Below are 21,452 nucleotides of genomic sequence, written 5' to 3'. Positions count from 1 at the left end.
CACCAGCCAAGATGAGTGTGTAGGAAAACAATGAGGGAATTTCTGACAATATTCTACAATGTTTAATATAACCCTTGAGACCTGCAGGAGACAAAGGAACAAGAGAGGACTTGTCCTAGGATCCTGTGGTGGATGACTTTTCTGCAGTAGTTGGTTACAAATGCCTGTGGATGGGGGTGTGTAAGTTTGCAGGATATTTGCTTCACCATAAAGTGCTTGCAACTCATCAGTATACTGCCCACACTTACACATCCCAAACGTGTGATAGGGAGCAGACCCCACCGCATTCTCATATTCCCCATCCTGTCCCTGCTTTCATATCCACTGGCTTCTCAGGGGCAAAATCTGTATCTGGTGGACAACCACCAACTCCCCTGCTGCCGCGACACAGTGAATAGCCACTGTGTGGCTATTGTTGGTCTCACGGGACAGAAAATGTTTTTGCTCTGCAGATCCAGGAGCTGGACTGAATCAGGGTTGTTTTGTCTCACTGAAAGGGCTGATGGTGCAGCCTCCTGGGGTATAGAGATGGGGGTATAGAGATGGGGGAGGGAACAGGAGCAGGAGACCTGTTTGCGAAGAACTGTTCCCCTCTGCTTAACAACATGGGGTGGAGCATTGTAAAAGAGCGCTGAACGTGTCTAAAAAGGTTATGGTATATATATTATTCCGGAGACAGAAAGAGCTGGACCTATTGGAGTTGCCACTTCGAAGGAGTATGTGTCTGCATGCGTACGAGTGTAAAAGTGATCTCTTCCTAGGGAAAAGGTATGGCAATTTATAGTCACTGAGGGGTCTGGTTCAGAATCATGACGAGGTTCTTACTGGCTAATCCTGTCTCTTGTTGTCATGGAAACCGCACGAGTAGAGACATCTACGAGCTGGACATCCACCCAGAAACCTCATGTTGCACACTACCATCGCAAGGTGTGAGTAGAGTAATGTCTGTTACCCACAGTTCCATTGCATAGGAATGCCAAAAATTGCAAGAAAACAAAAATTTGTCTAAGGCTATATTTAAACTAATTAAACCTTACAGTATGAGACACCATGAGATTTGAAATTTATTTCCTTCCCTTTGATACACCAGTATAGTCCCTGCATTTGTGGTCACAAAGTGAAGAAAAAAATGATGCAATATGTATGTTGTGTTTGGCTATGTAGCTACATTACACTCAAAACACACAAACCTGGCAGGTGCCATAAACGCATTAAGCTGAAATAAAATGCAGAGTACATCTGAAGTCTGCCGTAATAGATGAAGGATTATGCAAACTGAAAGGCCAGAGCATTCTCGCAATTCCTTCTGGGATTATTTCAGTATGGCTCTAACATTCCTGCGCTGTTGTTGTCAAATTCACTAATATTACACATTCATTTATTCTCTCTCTATTTAATGTTGGAGATTTGGCTATCTCTTCTAGGAACTATGTTGGGAATGGAACTATTATATGTATTATACAGCTACTACATTGTGGAACATAATCACCCCTGTTACATATTGTATCATTTTGCCCTTGTATTGAATACTCTATGTATGTAATGTCTCTGTACACTGTTTCTCTTTATGTTGCCGTGACACACTCCTTTTTTCTTGTTAAAGCAACATAATCTTTTTATATAGTGTCAGAATAAAACCAATTCTACTATACTTTGCTATGCTGAAAACAAGAATTCCAGTCCTGTTTGTTACAAATTGTAACAAGGGATGGAACTATTTAGGGCAAACTTTGGTTAGATTTTTCTTTTAAAAAAAAAAAAAAAAAAAACTCAAGCTATCCTTTTCTCAAACAATGTTGTCGTACTTCGCTTGAACAGGTTAAAGGACAAAGTGAAAACCCTGTACAAACTTTGCTGAGATGATTTCGCAGTAAAATACCGAATATACACACAAGCTATTCTTGGAAAATTATGCAAATATAGGGAAATGCAGGTAGTGTAAGCAAGCCTTGGAAAAAAACAGCTGCTTCTATGGCACTCCATGCAGTCCAAACTATGCTGTTGCAGGCCATGCAGCTGCTGTCCTGTAGAAACACATTGGCTCCGGTCACCAGAAAGTCATTGGCACTGCAGCACTCAGTCATCAGCTGGAACTTTGGTCAAGAAGATAATAGGGGCAGCTTGAGATCTCATGTCCCAGAGGACTGACCCTTGTGTGCGAATTGCCTCAAAGGTCAGTGCTATACTGCAGGCAGATGACCTTACAGTTAAAGGGAAGAATATCTATCCAGTCTGGAAAGGTGAGAAATGCTTTGTGCTTCTCTGTATCCTCAGCTCTCTGTACCTGACACCAGATCCAACCCCAAACCTGGAAAATAGAGAGAATATGTCCTCACATTTCTTGTGATGGCACTAAATAAAGGAAAACAAACAGAGGTCCAAGGCTAACTAGAATAACAGTGCAATGTTGTACATTTGCCCCTACATATACAAATAATGTAGGAATTTTATTTACTAGCATGACAGTATAAGGCTGTAGAACTGTACCATAAAACTGCATTTATTATATGCAAGTGGAGGAGAAAATTATTCATTGATGCTGCTGGCATTCTTTACAATTGTTTATACTGGCATCTATAAATGTAAACAAGCTCTACGGGGCTTCCTGCACATCCTGTATTTGGGAAGCTAAATGACAGGACACTGTCTACACTCCAGAAACATGTAAAAAGTAACTTAGTGATTGGACAAAATCAGACAGAACACAAGCTGGGTTTCAGACCAGATTTATTCAAACAGCTGTATGCTTTAGTATTATGGGATATTGCCTAGTGCTGTTTTACAGAATCAATCACAGCTGGGTTATACAAACTTATGCAGTCTTCATTTTCTTATGGTGGTTAAGAACAAAAGCTGTTATGCTTCATATATTTAACCCAACTATGTGGGTTGGCTTTAACTCAACAAGTGTTCTGTTCCATATTGATTCAGTATGGGCTGCTTTACAAGCATTTTAAATGTACATCTGTCAGAATTAAATATACTGAGAACTGTGGCCCATTGCATAGGATAGATGCCTCACAGCATCTTGACTGTGTGAGTGGGTGGAGGTTTTATCCATGTAGTCTGTGTGGATTTTGGATGGGATTCTCGAGTGCTCGAGTTTCCTCCCACAGTCCAAAGACATGCATTTCATGTGGACTGAGGACTCCACACTGCCTGTAGAGCAAAAAATGTGTGTGCACCATTACGGGTACAGGACTGGTGTCCTGTCCCCAGCATACCCTGCCTTCTGTAGTGCCTGTTGCCTTGGAATTGGCTCCGGACCACAGCAAAGTTGGTTACTGATACTGAGTGAAAATTATCTGGGGGCGGATTTCACAATGTTCACTGTGTGCTTAGTTTTCCTGAAAAGCAACCGGAAAAGAATGCTGGACTTAGGAAACCCACTTAAAGTTATGTCTACAGTACAAGAGCTAGAACAGATATGACTGGTACAGCACACCCTGTTCTTCCCCTTTCTTCATACTTCATGCATATGGATGGATAGCTGGATCAAAAGAGTCATACAGTATTTTATAAACCTTGGCCTTGCAAGCTGTAGGCTGCAGGATTGAATCCCACTCATGCTGTAGTAGCCTTGATCAATACTCAATCAAAGTACTAACCTTCAAGTGGAACAGCAAGAATAAAACATGCAACATAAATGTGTAAATGATGGTGAAGTCGCTCATCTAACACCCAAACAAAACTGGGGACTCTACCGAACCACTGAGCGCCGTCCTGCAGTCCGGCACGACCCTCGTGCCCCTCGCGGCCGTGCACATGCAATGCGCGCTTCGTCCTGCCGCTCTGCACGACCACGTGGTGCTTAAAGTGCATGAGGGCCAGGGCGATATCCGCGTTCCAAGAGGTTCTCTCCTGTATGCACCTGAAGTCAATCTCCTGGCCCCGCTCCATGACCGCAGTGAAGTAGACGAGCCCGTTTGCGCTCCACGCAGTCCACGCCTGCGGCCATGCTCGAAGCGCAGCTCCTTGGACTGGGAGCCGTGGCGCTCGGCCTCGTAGAGGCGTAGTCCCTCCTCCACGATGAGCTCACAGCACTTCTTCTTCCACAGCTGCAGCAGCCCGCCGCTTCTCTTCTCCAGAAAGCCCTCTCGAACCCCTTTCTCCAGCTTCATGACGGCTGAGAAGGCGCCCGTTTTCCGTTTGCTGTGTGTAACTCCGCCCTGCCCACTTTTCTAGCGGCTTCGGCTCGAGAGTCTCAATGAACTTAACATGCTCGTCGTCTGCACCCTACTGCCGTTTCCTCTCCTTTCTTACCAAACACTTGCGTAGACTTCCATTATGCTGGCCTCTACGAACACCACATGGTTAAGCGTTTTAATAACCTCACTTTTTCTTTTTATGATTTATGATTGTCCCAGAGGTGTTCTATTGGATTTAGGTCAGGCGAGCGTGGGGGCCATTCAATGGTATCAATTCCTTCATCCTCCAGGAACTGCCTGCATACTTTCGCCACATGAGGCCGGGCATTGTCGTGCACCAGGAGGAACCCAGGACCCACTGCACCAACGAGAAGCCAGAATTTAGGGCGTCCTCGCTGTACGGCACTGATATGGACCGAAAAAATGAATCGATGTGAGCCTGCAACGAGCTGCTTTCTCCTAAAAAGTAATAGAAAAGTCATTTTTTTTGGAAAAGTTTAACCATATAACAGTTATTGCAGTCTACATTTAAAACGACACCATGAAAATATGAAAAAATCTCCAGCAAACAGGGAGTATTGTAGTTTGAAAATTTGAAAATGAACAAATAGGTGGAGTGTTGTTAGGTATTTACAGTTATTCACTTTGTTAATTAATTATGGGTATAATTTTAATTTCACAACATTGCAGAACGTCATTTTCTTGGATATAACTCAGTCTGTGTTATAGTGGATTATTCTGTAAAATATTTCATGTCCTTTAAAAGTAATGTAACGACCCACGTTACTGGTTTTGTGTTGTAAATAGTTGCATTCTGGGAACTCTGTAAATAATGTGTGTAACCACTGGGGGGACTTAAGGGGAAAATGGTGGGGTGACTGTTCCTTGGTATGTTTTGAGAGAGCCTGTGAAGGCTGGTTATAAGTACAGGTCCTAGAGGAAACAGGATTTTGGGATTAAGAGCTTTATTTTTCTGGTGCTGCTGTTGTTCTAATAAACTGTTTATAGTGAACTCTGTATGTTTTTTCTGGGTCTATCCACACTCATGGTGCTGTGCACAACGTTAACCTCAGATGTAAATGGGGTAGGATAATAAGAAGCTGAATTATCTGAACAATGAGCACAAATAAAACAGTGTGAGATTAAGAGCCAGTGGGATGGAAGAACAGTGTTTGAAGCATATGCAGCGGAGGACCTGTGGTGGAGCATGGGTGTCCAGGGGGATGCCAGGGAAGCGCACGCTGTGGCAAGGATGGCGAAAAAGAACTGCAAAGTTAAAGTGCCGCTAAAGACGGGTGAGCAGGTTGAGTGGGGTCTCCCTGTGCCCACGGTAAGAGCGGCAGGAAGAGACAGCGAACTGTCGTCGAACGCGGAGGCTGAGGAAAGTCGCCCCCACAGAGAACGCCGCTTTCCTGAGCAAGACGGACGCCTTGCTGGACGACGTGGAGGGACAACGCGGAGCAGTGTGCCTCGTCTGTGGACGGGCAGGGCTCCGTGTCGGAGGTGAGCGAAACCGCTGACGCTAACTCTCCCGCAGAGCAAGATTCAGTCACTTTCGGGGAGAAAGCGCCCAGCCTGCCTTACCCTGTGGCTGACCGGCTCCCCACAGCCGCTCCCTGTTGTCCCCGCTCCGTCATCAGGGGCGAGCACCCCTCTTGCACCCCCATCCGTCTCGCTGCACCTCTCGCTCCTCAGCCATTTTCTGGCGGAGGACCCGGCAAAGCTGCCCTGCTTGCCGCTCTTACTATTCGCCGCACGCCGAGCCCGCCGCGACGCTTGTAAAACTGGCCGCTTCTTGCTGCGCAGAGCCCTCCTTGTTCTGCGGCATTTGTTCTGCCGCGCCGCTCTTTCACAACGCTCACCAGGGCTTAAGCCTTGCGGTTAGCGAAAGCCACATGGGCGCCGCCATGTCTGGTACGTGCCACGTGCGAGAGAAGGAGCCGTACTGGTACCATGGCCGCCTCGACCCCCGAGCGCGTCTCCATGGGAGGCTCCTGCAAGTTTCCCCGCCCCAACCACCAGCGGTGAGGGTCTGGGACCTGCACTCCCGACCGGATGCATGTGAGAACAGCGCTGGATGTTGGGACGCTGCTATTCTTTTTTGACGGGGGGCTATGTCACTACCCGCGTTACTGGTTTCGTGTAAATTGTTGTATTCTGAGAAATCTGTAAGTAACGTCTGTAACCACTGGGGGTACTTACGGGGAAAATGGTGGGGTGACTGTTCCCTAGTCTGTTTGAGAGAGTGAGAGCCTGTGTTGCTGGGAGGGGTGGCTGGTTGTAAGCACAGGTCTTACAGGAAATGGGGTTTTTGTGTTTGGGAGCTTAGTTTTCTGGTGCTGTTGTTCTAATAAACTGTTTGTCATGAACACTGTCACTGCATCCTTCTTTGTCCCACCCAAATCTATAGTAATTTTTTTTTTTTTTAAATGTTTAAGGAGCTTATCTGAAAATTTAAGTGAAAATAAGAACTCTTTGACAAGTGCAAAAATATATTTTTTTACTATTATTTGTGTTGTAGTCTAGGTGGCCAAATGCTATGCTGCCCCCTTCTGCTTCCTGTGAAGCATTGCATCCCACCCCCATGTTGGACCTTGCTGGTTGGTAGGCCCACATGGCTCCTCCATATTGCTTTTTCGGGCTGAGCTTGGCCGCCAGGCGCTAACCCAGGAACACTATCCCCAGACCTGGCTCCAGGGGTAGGTCTGGTGACACTATTCTGTGCAGGGTAAACACTGTTCTCTTAATGTCTTTCATGGGGATTTTTGGATCGTCATTCCAGACCTGTTCACCTTCGGAGCCCCTACCAGGAGCATACTGCTCTCGATGATATAGCTCTGGAGATCCTTAGATCACGCAAGCCCTTCCACCTCGACAAGGCCCCGATCAATTTTTCTGTTTGAGCTGAAGGAAGTTGTGAGGGATGGGGACGTCTCGGTTGTTCTGCTCTCCCTATTGCCACCGCGACCCTAAAAGGACAAGTGGTTAGGAAAATTGATGGATGGATGGATATTATTTCTGCTTTAAATTTGCATAACCTAATGGAAATGTGAAGGAAATCAGCAGACATATCTAATGGTAAACATAACACCAAAAACCAGTACATCTTGGAAGGAATCCAGTGAAAATCACCGGAGGTTTGTAATGGTAACCATTGCATTAGAAAACTGTACATTATTTTTGAAAATGTGATTTCCCAGTACAAAATTTAAACAAAAGCAAAACGGTTTAATGGTTTTCTTAGCAGGGTGACCAATTCTTCAAATAATGATATAACACTGTTACATTTATATGTATTCATTTAGCAGACGCTTTTCTCCAAAACGACGTACATCTCAGAAAATACGTGTTCATTAAATTATGAAAAAGAGACATAGCTGCAGATGTGTGACTCTAAAGTACAGTTAGTTTCCTTCACCATATGCACCGACATTCATCACACAAGTAGCTGCATAAAACTACAATTCCTAATGGTTGCAGGGAAGGTTGGCCGTACCTTGAAATGAAGGAGGAGAAGTGATTTTCTCTGTTTCTAACCAGACAGGGATGCAGACTTGGACCATTTGCAACAGCAATAGCAATAAATAATGGTAACAGTAAGAACAATAATATCAGTTGACATCCAGAGAACTCAGAACGAGAGAATAAGAATGAGAGTGCTTAAAGTGGCAGTGTAATTTACCAATGTGCTTGGGTGGAGCAGTCCAACTCTAGTTACTAAAGGTGGCACATTGGTTAGTGTTGTATACTCTTACATCAGTGGGGTAAAAGCTGTTCCTGTACCTAGCAGTGCGGGTTCGAATAGACCTGAGCCGCTTTGCAGATGGCAGAGAAGAGAAAAGTGCCCATGTGGGGTGACTGTGATCTTTCATGATGCGCATCATCTTTCTGAGGCAGCTTGTGGTGTAGGTGTCCTGGACTGCTGGTAGCTGTGTGCTGATGATTCTCTGAGCTGTTTTGAGCACCTTTTGTAGGGCTTTCTTGTCCTGTATGGAGCAGCTGCCACCCCAGGATGTAATACACCCTCTGAGGACAGATTCCACAGCACACCTGTAGAAAGTGGTGAGGACTGTAGTGGACATCCAGGCTTTCTTCAGACGCCTGAGGAAGTGGAGACGTTGATGGGCCTTTTTGATGGTTGATGCTGTGTGCTCAGTCCATGTGAGTTTGGCAGTCAGGGTGACCCCTAGGAATCTGAAGCTGTTGACCCTCTCTACAATGTCCTCTCCTATGTAGATGGGTGCATGAGCCATATCCTGTTTCCTGAAGTCAATCACCAGCTCCTTAGTTTTACTGACATTGAGAGACAGGTTGTTATCTTGGCACCACTCTCCCAGGAACCTCACCTCCTCTTTGTAGGCCGTCTCATGGTTGTTGGTGATCAGACCCACAATGGTGGTATCGTCAGCAAACTTTATGATGGTGTTGGAGCTGTGCCTGGCCACAAAGTCATGTGTGAACAAGGAATATAGCACTGGGCTCAGGACGCTTCCTTGTGGAGTGCCAGTGTTGAGGGTCAGTGGGGAGCAGGTATTACTGCCAATTCGCACACACTGGGGTTTGTTAGTGAGGAAATCCAGGATCCAATTGCACAATGTGGCACTCAGTCCCAGCCCTAGTAGTTTGTAGATCAGCTTGGTTGGGATGAGAGTGTTAAATGCTGAGCTACAGTTTACAAACAATAGCCTTGCATAGCAGTTTTTATTATCCATGTGAGACAGAATGGTGTGAAGTGTGTGTGATATCGCGTCTTCAGTGGATCTGTTGTGGCAGTAGGCAAACTGCAGTGGGTCCAAAGTGTCTGGGATGGTGTCCTTAATGTGTCCTAGCACCAGCCTCTCAAAGCGTTTCATTGCAATAGGGGTCAGTGCCACCGGGCAATAGTCATTAAGGCAGCTCACTTTGTTTTTCTTAGGAACGGGGATAATGGTGGTGTTTTTGAAACAGGTGAGTACAGTTGAGCTTTTTAAGGAGGTGTTAAATATGTCCGTGAACACAGCAGCCAGTTGTCCACTGCATGTTTTTAAAACTTGCCCTGAAATTCCGTCCGGACCAGCAGCTTTGCTGGTTTTTCTCACTTGTGCTACAGAGACGGTGAGACTGGCGTTATCATGCAGCGCAGTGGGGATCCGCACCGGGGGTTCTTTGTTTTCGAACTCGAAGCGGCCATAAAACGCATTCAGTTCGTTGGGGAGAGACAGAGTGGCACCTGTCAATGTCCGTATCTGTGGTTTATAATCTGTTAATGTTTGGATTCCCTGCCACAGCCTACGTGCATCTTGAGTGCAGTTAAACTCTGATTTCACCTTCCTGCTGTATTCCCGTTTCACGCTGGCGATGGCTTTGCGAAGCTTGTACTTGCTCTTCATGTACGTGTCCGTGTCTCTGGACTGAAATGCACAAGTTTGCGCACGGATCTTTTTTCGGATTTCGGTGGTTATCCACGGTTTTTAATATTAATTTAATAATATTGCAAATACTGCAAGAGGCAGGGGTGCAGTGGCAGAGTGGATTTACCCTGTGCTGGCTTTTGGGTGAGTCTGCAGTTCTAGTCCTGCTTGGGGTGCCTTGTGAAGACTGGCATCCCCTCTTGAGTGTGAACCCTGTATTGCTGGGTTAAGCTCTGGGTTGCCACGACCCTGCTCAAGACAAGCGGTTGTAAACATTGTGTGTGTGTTTTCTCCGAAGCAATGTACATCTCATAGAAAACACAATGTGTGCATTATATGAGCAGAAAAAGAGACATAGATGCAGATGCGTGATTCTTAAGTACACTTAGTTTATTTCCACCATATGAACCAATGGACCAATGTACATCACACGAGTAGTTGCATAAAACTTTATCCGAATATCAATGATTCCAAATCACTTTCCTAGTAATTTTTTTTTTTTGAGATACATATCAACATTTACGTTACATTACTGAAGTAGCTGTGTAAAGGTTTATCGGGGCATGATCCTAAAATTATGGTGCATGAACATTTCCACCTTACATGAACTTAAGACATCATGGGTGAAGTGAGTCTGCAAGAGGTGAGTTTTGAATTTAATTTTTTTTAATAAATCCACTTCATTTTAAATACACGTGAGTGTCAGCACTAAGTTCATTTGCAACTAAGTCATATCTATTCTAGTCAAGTCTTATTATATGTTGCACATTTAAATTCTGTATGCCTTAAAATGGGGTTCCCTGCATAACCAAAACTGACTGTTCTGTGCTATGGCTGCAAAGGCCAGTTGTTTGCTTTTTAGATGGACTCATGAAAATGCTCATCTGTAAATACAAAACATTTATTAAACCAGAAGTGACCAAATATATAGTGTAAATTGTTTATATTTTTTTCAGAAACTGAGCATGGTCCATTTTTACCTACATGTAGCACTTGCTGGTTTAGTCAGTAGTTCTGCCTTTAAATGTTCTCTCTGCTATGTTATTTCTATTCACTTTTAAATTTTAAAATTACTTTAGTAATGTAGTATTTTTTTATTTATTAAAAAATGATTTGCTTATTGGAGTCTCCTGTGCAGAAATCCAATTTGAATGTTGTTTTCAGTAGATAAAGGCAACAGGTATTCACAGAAGTGCATCAGGTGAGGGTTTTGTCAGAAACTTTGCCCAGTTTAGTAGGTTTTATGTCTTTTATCCTTCTGCTCATACACAGAAATATTTTGTTGGTCTTCACTTTTTGCAAGTACAGTTAGTACTGTATATCCTGTTCCCTTTTATGAAGAGAACTCCTTGAGATATTGCCACTTTCCACCCTCTTTCTCTCTACACACACGTACAGCAGCGCTATTACGTGATGGTTAGTTATTTTGTTTTAATTGCTCTGCTGTGTGGATGGGCTTTGGTGGAGACTTTGCCCCAGTATCCTCTGTACTCACTCTAAAGACTTGCTGTAAAGTGCCACTAATGACGATAAGTCGGCCTGCCCAGATGTATGGCGAGCGGGCAAGTCTCTGACCCCCAATGTTGGCGGTGCCGGCTGGGGAGGGATGCTCACATCTGGACCCTATTATTCCCAGGCTGTGGGAAGGACAAGCCGCTGTTGTTCGCTCAAAGGCGGTGTTTTCCTTTCTCAACTGTTGTTTACACTTTGCTCTGTACTGTGGGATGTGGCTGCAACCAAAGCCCAACAGCACCACACCAATTCTCTGAGCTTCATGGAAAACCCACCTGAACAAAAACTATGATGCAAAGAACTGCTTTGCATAGTAATTCAGAGCCAGCTATGTATAGTATGTTGGAAACTGTAAGAAACACAAAGTATCGGAATACATTGAGAAGAACGATAAGAAGTCATACTAACAGTGTGTTTCCATAAATACACGATATACTGATAGGGCAATGTATGGTAAAAACCACACTAGACACCCAGAACTAAGGCCTTTCTACCTGTTTCTCACTAAGTGTGTGAATATGTCTGTTAAACTAAGCTCTATTGTAAATTTCCAGGTAATAGCCAGTTAAGCAATGTTTTAAACATTGCTCAGTTTTTATTCAGGCTTTTTTTTACCTTGCATGTGCATTATGCACAACATCTGGTTTCAGCGTGATTGAATGACAGATAGATGACAAATAGACTAGATGAGAGTTACTGTGGCAACATGTTAAGACATAGTGTGTTAAAATGCACAAAACTCAGAAAGCCCTTGAGAATTAATTACATTTCAAAGTGTGAGTAACCTTTAAGAATTCAGTATTGTGCAATATCGTTAATGCTGTTAGGATAAGTGCTCTGGACTCCTAAACATAAGCATGAAAGTGTAAAAGTTGTTTTGAAGAATGTTTTTTTTTTTTTTTTTTTTTCTGGAATTTTCCCTCTATGTCTTTCTGCTGGGTTGCATGTCTCTTAAACTGACATTTCACCTGTTCCATGAACATTTAATTCAGCACAAGGACCGCCAACATCTATGGTATGTCTGTAAAGCTAAAATAACCCTAAATGCAAACTTGAAATAAAAGCACATTGTGTCATTAACATTTACAGCATTTACATTTTCATTCAAATGCCTTATAGTGTCACAAAAGCCTGTTAGGTTTAAAAAATTTGCAGGCAAAAAAGAAGTTAGTTTCTTAGTTTAGTGGTTCCTTTCTTTATGGCCAAGATAAATGTGTGTGCATGCAGTTCTACATCAAATATGAAAAAGTATATACTTTATATATACATTATATACTCTCTCAGTTTTGATTTTATACCTTATCCAATGTAATGACTATAATCTGGTTCTGAGATGTGAGAAAAGTATAACATTGGCTTGGGTTAAGAAACAAACATTTCATGAGCAGTAAAATCTGATGTATTTTTCTTTTTATCTTAAAGCTAAAGGAACTCAGAACTGTCATGTCACCCTGCTTGCATGAGGTCATGTGATGCTAAAGGATGCTGGGAATGAGTGAAGCCATGTGGAAGGTGTGGAGGGGTCATCGGAAGTGCTGCTGTATTGTCCTGGGATTGGAGTTCTACTGGGAATGAGCCAAGGCTCCCGCTCCTTGTCCAAATCCAAACCCTTTTGGACCAAAGTTCTTGGCATAGCACCCTGTGGATAGATGACCAATACAGAGGTCAGTAAATGTGTAGTTCACACTACAGTAACTCAAACCAGTAGAGTTCACCGAGGAAGAACTTCATGTAGAATAGTTAACATGTTGAGATTGCTGAAGATATCAGATACATCGCCTACTCCATACATTAGTGTATGTTTGTGGTGATACTCGAACCATGTAGCATAGGAAGTCTGGTGGAGTAAAGGATGGAGGAGACCTTTGCAGTAGATTTCCCCATCCTTGTCGGCTAGGGTGGTGGATTCTAGGCCCTTCCCACACTTAGCACAGCGGAAGCAGCTCTTGTGCCAGGCCTGGATGTAGGGAAGAACCACAGTCACTGCCAGGCCAGAGAGATGTCCAAGACAGAAGCAAGATCGCTGTCCTACTGGAGTGATGTTCATAAACTGGCACAGAAGATCTGTAATCAGAAGATTGACTGTCTCCCCACCTCACAATAATACTGGACCTGTAGGATAACTTGAATGAAGTCTGTAATGTAACCATTGCCTTTAAGTCATTTCATGTACCGGTATTTTTTGGTATACTGATTCTGTGTTCACATTGTGATCCAGTTCTCTTATGTTGTTGAACAAATAAAAACAAAGAAATAAATTGGAAAATTTTTTGTTTTCAAAAATTTGCGACTCCAATGTTCTCAATATGAGGAGCCAGTGTGAAATATTATATATGGCTCAATTACTTATTCATATTATTTCATCTTGTTGTGTGCAACAGAAAAAAAGAATGTTGTGCTTATTCTTATTGTTAGATGGGCTATGGATAGAGTCTGACCTTGAGCATTTCCCAGACACCATAAACCTGAACCTCCATGGACATCCATGAACATGATGAGCACCTGTCTGTCCCACTGAGTGTTCAATAGGTATATGAGTCTGGGATAACACTAAGTAATAAGCTATAGATTTGATAAAATCAAGTATTATTATTCAGTTTTTAAATGTATAGTGTAACAGTAGTTTAAAAGGATACAATTTCAGCACAATGATGTTACACACAGCACTGCAGTGCACGGACAGCTGGCGGCGGAGTGGTTAGTGCTACTGCCTGTAGGCCAAAAGGTTATAGCTTCAATTCCTACTCTCAGCTATAAATTGAGGAAGGTACTTGCCTTTGGTTTGCTCCAGTAAAGTTACTGAGCTGTCTAAATGGAGAGGGTGGGATGCAGTGGCACAGCAGGCTTGATCAGACCAAATTCCCTGGTGGGTCTGGGGTTTGAGTCCTGCTTGGGGTGCCTTGCGATGTACTGGCGTCCCGTCCTGGGTGTGTCTCCTCCCCCTCCAGCCTTGCGCCCTGTGTTGCTGGGTTAGGCTCCAGTTTGCTGCGACCCCACTTGGGACAAGCAGCTTTGAACACTGTGTGTCTGTGGTTCAAATGGATGAATAACTTAACACTTTTTCAGGACACAGTGACCACTGTGCATTTCCTACTTACGTTTCCACCCCCAACCACTTTCTCTGCGGCGTAAACTGCCACGCCGCACCGGGGGCACACCTCTGAACCGCCCACCTTCTGCGCAAACTTGGAGGGGTTGGGGTTGTTGGTAGGGCGGTGGGGAGCCTGCCTGTTAAGGAAGGAAAAGAAACAGAGCACCTTGGGATTTTACAGCCTTCATCATTAAGGAGAAGGATTGCTCCTTTCCTCTTGCACTATTTAGCTTTAAAATTGAATGAATGTATTTTGCTGCAATATTATGTTAAGTCATTTTTTTCAGTTGGCGTAATTGCTTCCCCATGTAAGGGGGCAGCTGGTAGTATAGTGGTTAGTGCTACTGCCTCTGGACCAGAAGGCCATTGGTTTAATTACCATCTCCAGCTGTGCTACCCTTGAGCAACGTGCTTACCTTTGGTTTGATCTAGTAAAATTATCCACCTAAGTCATTGTAAGATACTTGGGAGGAAAGTGCCAGCTAAATTAAAAAGTAAACTTTCCATTAGATGATGATTAGCTAAGACCAGATTCCATTATGAAATAACATCTAAAGCAACATGAATGAATTTCACATCACATACTGTACATAGAAGGGGGCACAGTGGCACTGTGGGTTGGACTGGGGTTCGAGTCCCGCAGGGGGTGCCTTGCGACACACTGGCGTCCCGTCCTGGGTGTGTCCCCTTATGCCCTGAGCTGCCGGGTTAGGCTCCGGTTCCGCGACCCCGTATGGGACAAGCGGCTCAGAAAGTGTGTGTGTATACTGTACATAGAGCTATTAACATGTTTGCCCTGCTACAGCCAAAAAGGCAACATGGAATATGTAATGTTTTACACAATCTAGGGGTGGTCCAATTGAGGCAGAGAAAACTACAGAAGTTAACTACAGAAGAGACAAAGCACTACTGATTGCTTACTGCTGAGGCTTAATTCCAACAGACTCGCCAGTGTCCATGCTTAGGGTCCCCGCTCCCCCACCGAAGCCATAGCCTTTTGGACCATACTTCTTGCCATAACAGGACTTGCAGTAGATCTCATCCCCATGGACTGCCACAGTCGTGCTGTCTAGGTTCTTCTTGCAGGCCACTGGAGCCAAAAAAAAAAAAACAGGCTCTTGAAATCTTGATATTATTCACAGCATTCGACTTAGTGTTCAGGGAGACCAAATATAGAATTTGTAAAAGATGTCTTTGGAAGTCATTATTTGCTGGATAAGTTGAAAGAAGCAGTTAAGGAAGGAACTCTCCAAAACTCCCACATTTCTCTGTACTTCAAGCTTGCATTTTTTACATCACATGACTTCAGCTCAGCAGTTGCTTTCTGAAGTTTAAATTAAATTACCTTGAAGGAGCAAGAAATTGTGATAGAGAGCATATGAATATCAACTCTGTTATGTTATTTATATATTGCATTACCATCAAAATAAGGAGGATGAAAGCAGAAGAAAACAAATCATAAATCTCAACAAATTACTGGACATAAAAACAGCCAGGGTGTTTCTCCTAAACTGTTTGGGTAGCTGCAGATGATGAGCTGGGATTTCACCTCCGTCTATGGTGAGAATCTCAAAACGCCAAGTTACTCCCTTGACACATTCCGGTAGCCAGACACTATTGTCCCGTAAAAGGAAGATGAACCTTGGGTCATTTGCACTTCTCCTAATATGGAAACACAGGCAGAAGTCTTTTTCAAGGGCCAGATGTTCTGCATTCTTCTGTTGGAACACAAATCTAGCTAAATTAGTTCACTAATATACTTACTGGAAATAAAAAAACATTCTGCACCCCATAAATCCAGCATCAGGTTGATGTTTAAGCACACAGTTTAGCCTGTTTAAATGGCTAGATAATTTACTTTCCTATGGTTTATCAAGCTGTTGGTCTGGCCACGATTGTTAGAGATTTATGTCTGGGGTGGGGCTGATATGCTAATGTTTTTGAAAATGTTGTAACCATTTCATACCAAAGCAGGAGCGACCAGTTTCATTCCCTATCATGAAAAATTTTTCAGAAATATTACAAGTGTCAGGGTACTGATCCCACCCTGGTTACTAAGATAGGGAATCTGAAGAGTAGGGTAGACACAGTGGGTAGTGCAGCTACTTCATAGTACCCACAGTTCTCCCTGTACCTATGTGGGTTTCCTCTGGGTGCTCTGGTTTCCTTCCACAATCCAAAGACATGTGTTTCAAGATGAGTGGTTATGCTAAACTGCCCAGAGTTTACTACCAAGTGATTCCAGGACAGGCTCTGGACTGCTGTGAGTCTCAAAAGCATAAGTGGTTAATGGAAGTGATTGGGTAGCTGCTCTCAGAACCTTTCCACCTGTTCCTTTTTTTCTGCTGTGTCCTGACACAGTCAATGTGATGAGAAACACAGTACATCACTGTGCCATCAGGAACCGGCCTGTGTTCTACTTTGCTCGGTCCACTTACTGCAGAGGAAGCAGGACTTGTGGAAGCTCTTCCCTTCACACTGTACCTCCTCGGCAAAGTACACAGTCTTTTGGCAGCAGCCACACTTGTTTCCTCCTCCAAAGGGCATCTCTCCGTGATGCTGGGGCTCGGTTCTTGGTGCTGGTGATGCTATCCACAGGGGGTCTGATGGCTGGCGCTGCATAAAAACCAACCTATGGCTTTAGCCTGATATCTTTCAGCCACAGTACTATGCTTCTTAGGAGAAAATATAGAGAAAGAAAATCTACACTCATATTTTGACACACATCACTTTCATCCTTTGGTAAACAGTTTGAGTGAGAGTGCTTTGAAAAAACTAGGAGGAAGAGAATTTTGCAGGACACTAACAAGAGGTAATACCTCGGTCAAGGTACTTAGTAGCTCAAAAGTAGTCTGATCAGTTATGCCTGAATTACCAAATATTATACATCTTCAAATATCAGGATCTGTATTTTTATTATTAATACATTTATTAACATTTATTGAATATCCACCATCAGTATTTATGCAGTGGTAAAAGCCTGTCAGGTAGTTACAGTAAATGGTGCCTACATATACTTTACATTTATGTTTAGATGACGCTTTCCTCCAAAGCAACTTACATTGTTAAAATACTTCCAATTATTTACCTATTTATACAACTTGGTAATTTTACTGGAGCAATTAAAGAGAAGTGCCTTAATCAAGAGTACTACATCCAGAGATGGGATTTGAACCTGTGAGTCTAAAAGCAGCTTCTCTAACCACTACACTTTTAGTCACTTGAAGGGTATTTTAAAGGGCACAGGTAGTGATCTTTGCAGGAATGTCACTGCAGTGCACCTGGTTTTCACTAGTGCCACATACTGTGGTCACTGTGGGAACAAACCCCGTATCTGCTAGTGGGTGAGGACCTTGTGGGAGCATCTGTGCTGTTTGTAGGAGACCCTGGGGCTGTACAGGTTCCCCATTGGGGGTGTAGGTCTTATTCAAGTAGGAATGGTCCCCCAGCATGCCAGCTATAGATATGTCCACTGCCTTATCCACGGGTGAGGATGGCCTTCATGGCACAGTTCAGGTACAACTCTGCTCTGTGGCTCATGACTCTACTATGGTATCCTTCAGCAAGCATTTGGATTTGCTACAAAACAAGACCTTGGATGATGACTTCTTAAAGATGTTTGAAAAGTTTACTGTCATTACTGTACCTTACCTGCTAATAAACTTGAGTCACTTTCTACAAAGGTAAAATGTAAATGTCGAAGTATCCTTTCATTAATGGTAGTAAGATGTAGCAGCCTTTTCTAATAAGCAAGTATGTTTAAAAAATAAGTGCAGTAGATGTAAACAAGAGGTAAGAGGATACTGGAGAATAAGAGGAACTGGAGGTTTTTTCTTTATGTTATATTAGGTTATATCTACTTTTTTCTTACATAGTAAATGGTGCTATTTTGACTGCGCTGTGCAAAGTATAAAAGTGACAATTAAAACTGTTAAGCAACAAGGATATGTTATGTATTGTATAATGCAATGCCCAGGAGGGGTGGGCAGCCACTGGCCCTTGGACCCCCAGAGGTTTTTTTTCCTCCCTCAATTTTCAGTTGGGAGTTTTTGCTCCTTTCCTCCATGGCCAGTAGGCATACTTATAGCTCTATATGAGCACTATATTATGATAGTCTGTAGTCAACTGTCTTTGGTGTTTCTTTATCTGATGTATTTGTTTTTCTTGCCTTATGCCTGTGGTGAAACGCTCTAGAAAAATAAATTGAACTGAATTGAATGTATTATTAAATACAGATAAAATGCCTGCTCCGAATGGATTGTTATGTGAGGAAACATGGCTACAGCTCTAATTAATACGTTTTAAAGTATATTCTCACAATGCAAGAAACCCATTGGGCTAAAGGAAAGTGGGGCACATTTGCTCATAGATTTTTTTTTTCTTTTTAATGAGCATGATTGTGTGAGCAATATACATCAAAAGTGGGCTTTGCAATTAAGGAAATAAGTAAAACATGCCCTTTCTAATTACATTCATGTGCAATGTACGAAGAGGCCTTGCCTAGAGGTGCCTGGAGGTGAAAGTGCTAAAATTGAAGAAGAAAGGAACTTTTTGTCCTAAACTGAGGAAATCCAGCATAAAGCTATGTCATGTGTTGCTGTATTATGGACAGCACAGACTGAAGTGGATACAGCTGCTGCCTTTGCACCCAAAGGTTGCAGCTTTGAATCCCATTTCCAGTTGTTGCACCCTTGAGAACGGTCTTTACCCTAAATTGCCCAGCTGTATAAACAGGTAAACAATTCTCGGTAGCTCAACAATGAAAGTTGCTTTAGAGAAATGTATCAGATAAATAATAAAATATGTTTCCTCTATGTGTTCTTTGACAGTCTGAGATTTTTTACTATTGAGTAGATGGTCACTGAGTTGGCTCTTCTCAACAACTGGGACAGGGATTGCGTGTCCACTCTCAAGTCATAGTGATCAGTACATCAGTGCTTTAGCAGAATTTAAAATTTTAGACTTGACAGATACAACTGGGGAAGGCAGAGTAGTAAGGCTAGCTTCATCTCATTTTCTGACTTTTTCGGTTGTGAAGGAAATCTTGAAACATGTGGATCAGTTAAAGGTGAGAGCTAAAATCACAGGCTAACTCCCATTAACAATGGAAACTTTGTCAATCTTCAACAGGATGGGATGGGCAGGGTCTGTTCAGCAGATGCTATGAAGACAATCTTCTCAAATATTACGATCCCAGAACACCCACACTCTTATCATGGTTCTCAGTGGACAAAAAAAGAAAAAATAAAACACTACAGCTTTCATTAACTGAGCGAAACCAGAGATTCTACAAGCACTTTGAGGGTGAGAAATTCCACTTATCCTCCACCCTATGTACAGTGATGATGGAAAGACATTTTCTGCTTGGTTTCTCATCAGCAAACTTGCGTTAGACTCTTTATAGAGTTGCACATGAATGATAGAGGATCCTGAATATATTCTTTCCTCCTGCTTTATGTTATGGTATGGTATTATGTTATAGGTCCTGTGCTGCAGGTTATTGGCTCTAATGTATAGAATATTTAATACTTTTTACAATTCCGCACAAATTTACAATAAATAACATATCTCTCCATTGCTAGAAATGTAAAGCAAAATTTTACAAAACATTTTAATATGTTAAATAGCATATCTGAGCATCACTGCAATGGTGAAATTGAGGAGACGGAGAGAACGTGCTTCTACTTCTCCACTGGTTCATTCCCTAAGTTGTGGCTCAGAAGTCATAATGCTATTAGCGGTGTGTACATGTGTGCAGGTGTGTGTGTGAATGATGTCTGGAGGAAGATGTTGCACTCTTACCTGCAGTGCTAGCGCTGGAAGTTCGAGCGTGGGCTCTACAGTGAATGCCTCCTCCTAGAGTGTCCAGCTGTGGCAAAAGTGTGGCACCTCTGGGCTGCTGAGCTTCTCCTGCTGTCCTGGAGCAATGCGGAGGGGGAGAGTGTGTTCCATATCAGGGCTGAAGGCGGGGTTGGTGTTTGCCCAGAGGAGGAGGGAATGGGAGAGGAGAGAAAGAGAGCGAGAGAGAGACAGATAATTGGACATCAGGGAGCAGAAAGAGAAATGTGAATGGTGAGGAGAGAGGAGAAAAAGACTTTAATTTTTGTTGTTTTACTTCTCTATATTGAGGTACGGAAAAACAAATACTCAAATGTACCATGAAGCACTGGAACTCAAGTATAAGGTAAAGAGGGAGAGACGGGTTAGCAGAAGAAATGAGGGATAGAAAAGCAGAAAGTCGTGTAATGTAATGTAAATGTTTAAAAAATATATATTAGGAATGTGATTAGGAATTGTCGATATTGAATGTGATTAGGAATTGTCGATATTCAGATATACCTTTATGCAGTTACTCGTGTGATGAACATTAGCAGAAAGAAACAAACTAACTGTACTTTAGAATCACACATCTGCATCTAAGTCTCTCTTTCTGCTAATGTAACGCACACATTCTGTTTTCTGTGAGATGTACTTTGCTTTGGAGAAAAGCATCTGCTAAATGCATAAATGTAAATGTAAATGTAAAATGAGAAGGTTAGCAGTGCAGAGATGGGAGGTGCCAGAAAAAAGGGAGGCTGGCAGGAGTTTTTATATTGCTGCTTTTAATAACTCATATACCATTTCAACAACTGCATTAATTTCCCGAGTACAACTCTGACAATGCCAAAACATTTTTATGAAGTTCTAATAAATCAACTTAAAAAGGAAAAAAAAAAAACAATAGTAACAGATTAAAGTAAATAGAAACTATTTGAAAGCCTGGCATCATACAATGTTTAAATGATGAATGGACAGGATGATACTGTCTGTACAAGACTAATATCATAGAATATTACACATTTAAGTATAATACTGTCTATGCTAGACTGATATCATAGAATATTATAAATTTAGCATGATTTTCCAAGAGTTCCTTTTTTTGCAGTCTAATGACTAATGACAGTCTAATGAGGGGGTCAGGGAACAATTTGCTCATACTGGCAAATTAGATTTTTTTTTTTCTGGGCATTTACCTATTGCTTTGATTGCAGAAATAAAATTATTCTCAACATATCAGAGCGGACAGAGCATGGTTGCTGTGTCCTGCTGTGGGCTGGCAGCTGTTTTGTTTGCCTCAGAAAGAGGGCTTCGTCACTGCTTGGGCTCGCGCTCAACAACAAAGCCATCGTCACCGTTCCCTCTGCTCTTGTGAATTGCCGTTTGTTTTGCATTGCTTTCTGAGTGCTACAAGAGCAACAGAGTCATATTCACACATGTGAATCACATTGCTTCACTATGAAATAAGGCAGGCACCAAACAGAGTGGTATTTA

At 42.7% G+C, this 21,452-nt stretch overlaps 1 protein-coding gene and 1 pseudogene across 1 annotated transcript; both read right to left on the bottom strand.

The window, feature by feature from the left end:
• Positions 1–471: 471 nt before the first annotated feature.
• LOC108922715 (pleckstrin homology-like domain family A member 3) lies at positions 472–4,121 on the bottom strand (annotated as a pseudogene).
• A 6,045-nt stretch (positions 4,122–10,166) lies between these two features.
• csrp1b (cysteine and glycine-rich protein 1b) lies at positions 10,167–20,066 on the bottom strand. The gene is made up of 6 exons (XM_018733004.2): positions 19,944–20,066; positions 16,580–16,757; positions 15,063–15,231; positions 14,149–14,278; positions 12,914–13,007; positions 10,167–12,689 (listed from the first exon to the last, which is right to left on the bottom strand). Exons 2-6 carry the CDS (start codon positions 16,686–16,688, stop codon positions 12,613–12,615), a joined length of 579 nt encoding a protein of 192 aa, XP_018588520.1. The 5' UTR covers positions 16,689–16,757; positions 19,944–20,066; the 3' UTR covers positions 10,167–12,612.
• Positions 20,067–21,452: the final 1,386 nt, after the last annotated feature.

Source organism: Scleropages formosus, chromosome 2 (genome assembly GCF_900964775.1).
Source record: "Scleropages formosus chromosome 2, fSclFor1.1, whole genome shotgun sequence".
Lineage (NCBI taxonomy): Eukaryota > Metazoa > Chordata > Actinopteri > Osteoglossiformes > Osteoglossidae > Scleropages > Scleropages formosus.
Note: the sequence above shows the minus strand (reverse complement) of the source record. Positions and strands in the feature narration are given on the sequence as shown.

Bases quoted from the DNA above. Each gene is read 5' to 3' on its own strand.
- csrp1b (XM_018733004.2), bottom strand. From the start codon at position 16,688: ATGCCCTTTGGAGGAGGAAACAAGTGTGGCTGCTGCCAAAAGACTGTG. The intron at 15,232-16,579 runs GTAAGTGGACCG...TTTTGGCTCCAG, and splicing joins CAAGTCCTGCTTCCTCTGCA to TGGCCTGCAAGAAGAACCTA. The intron at 14,279-15,062 runs GTAAGCAATCAG...CTTCCTTAACAG, and splicing joins GTTGGAATTAAGCCTCAGCA to GCAGGCTCCCCACCGCCCTA.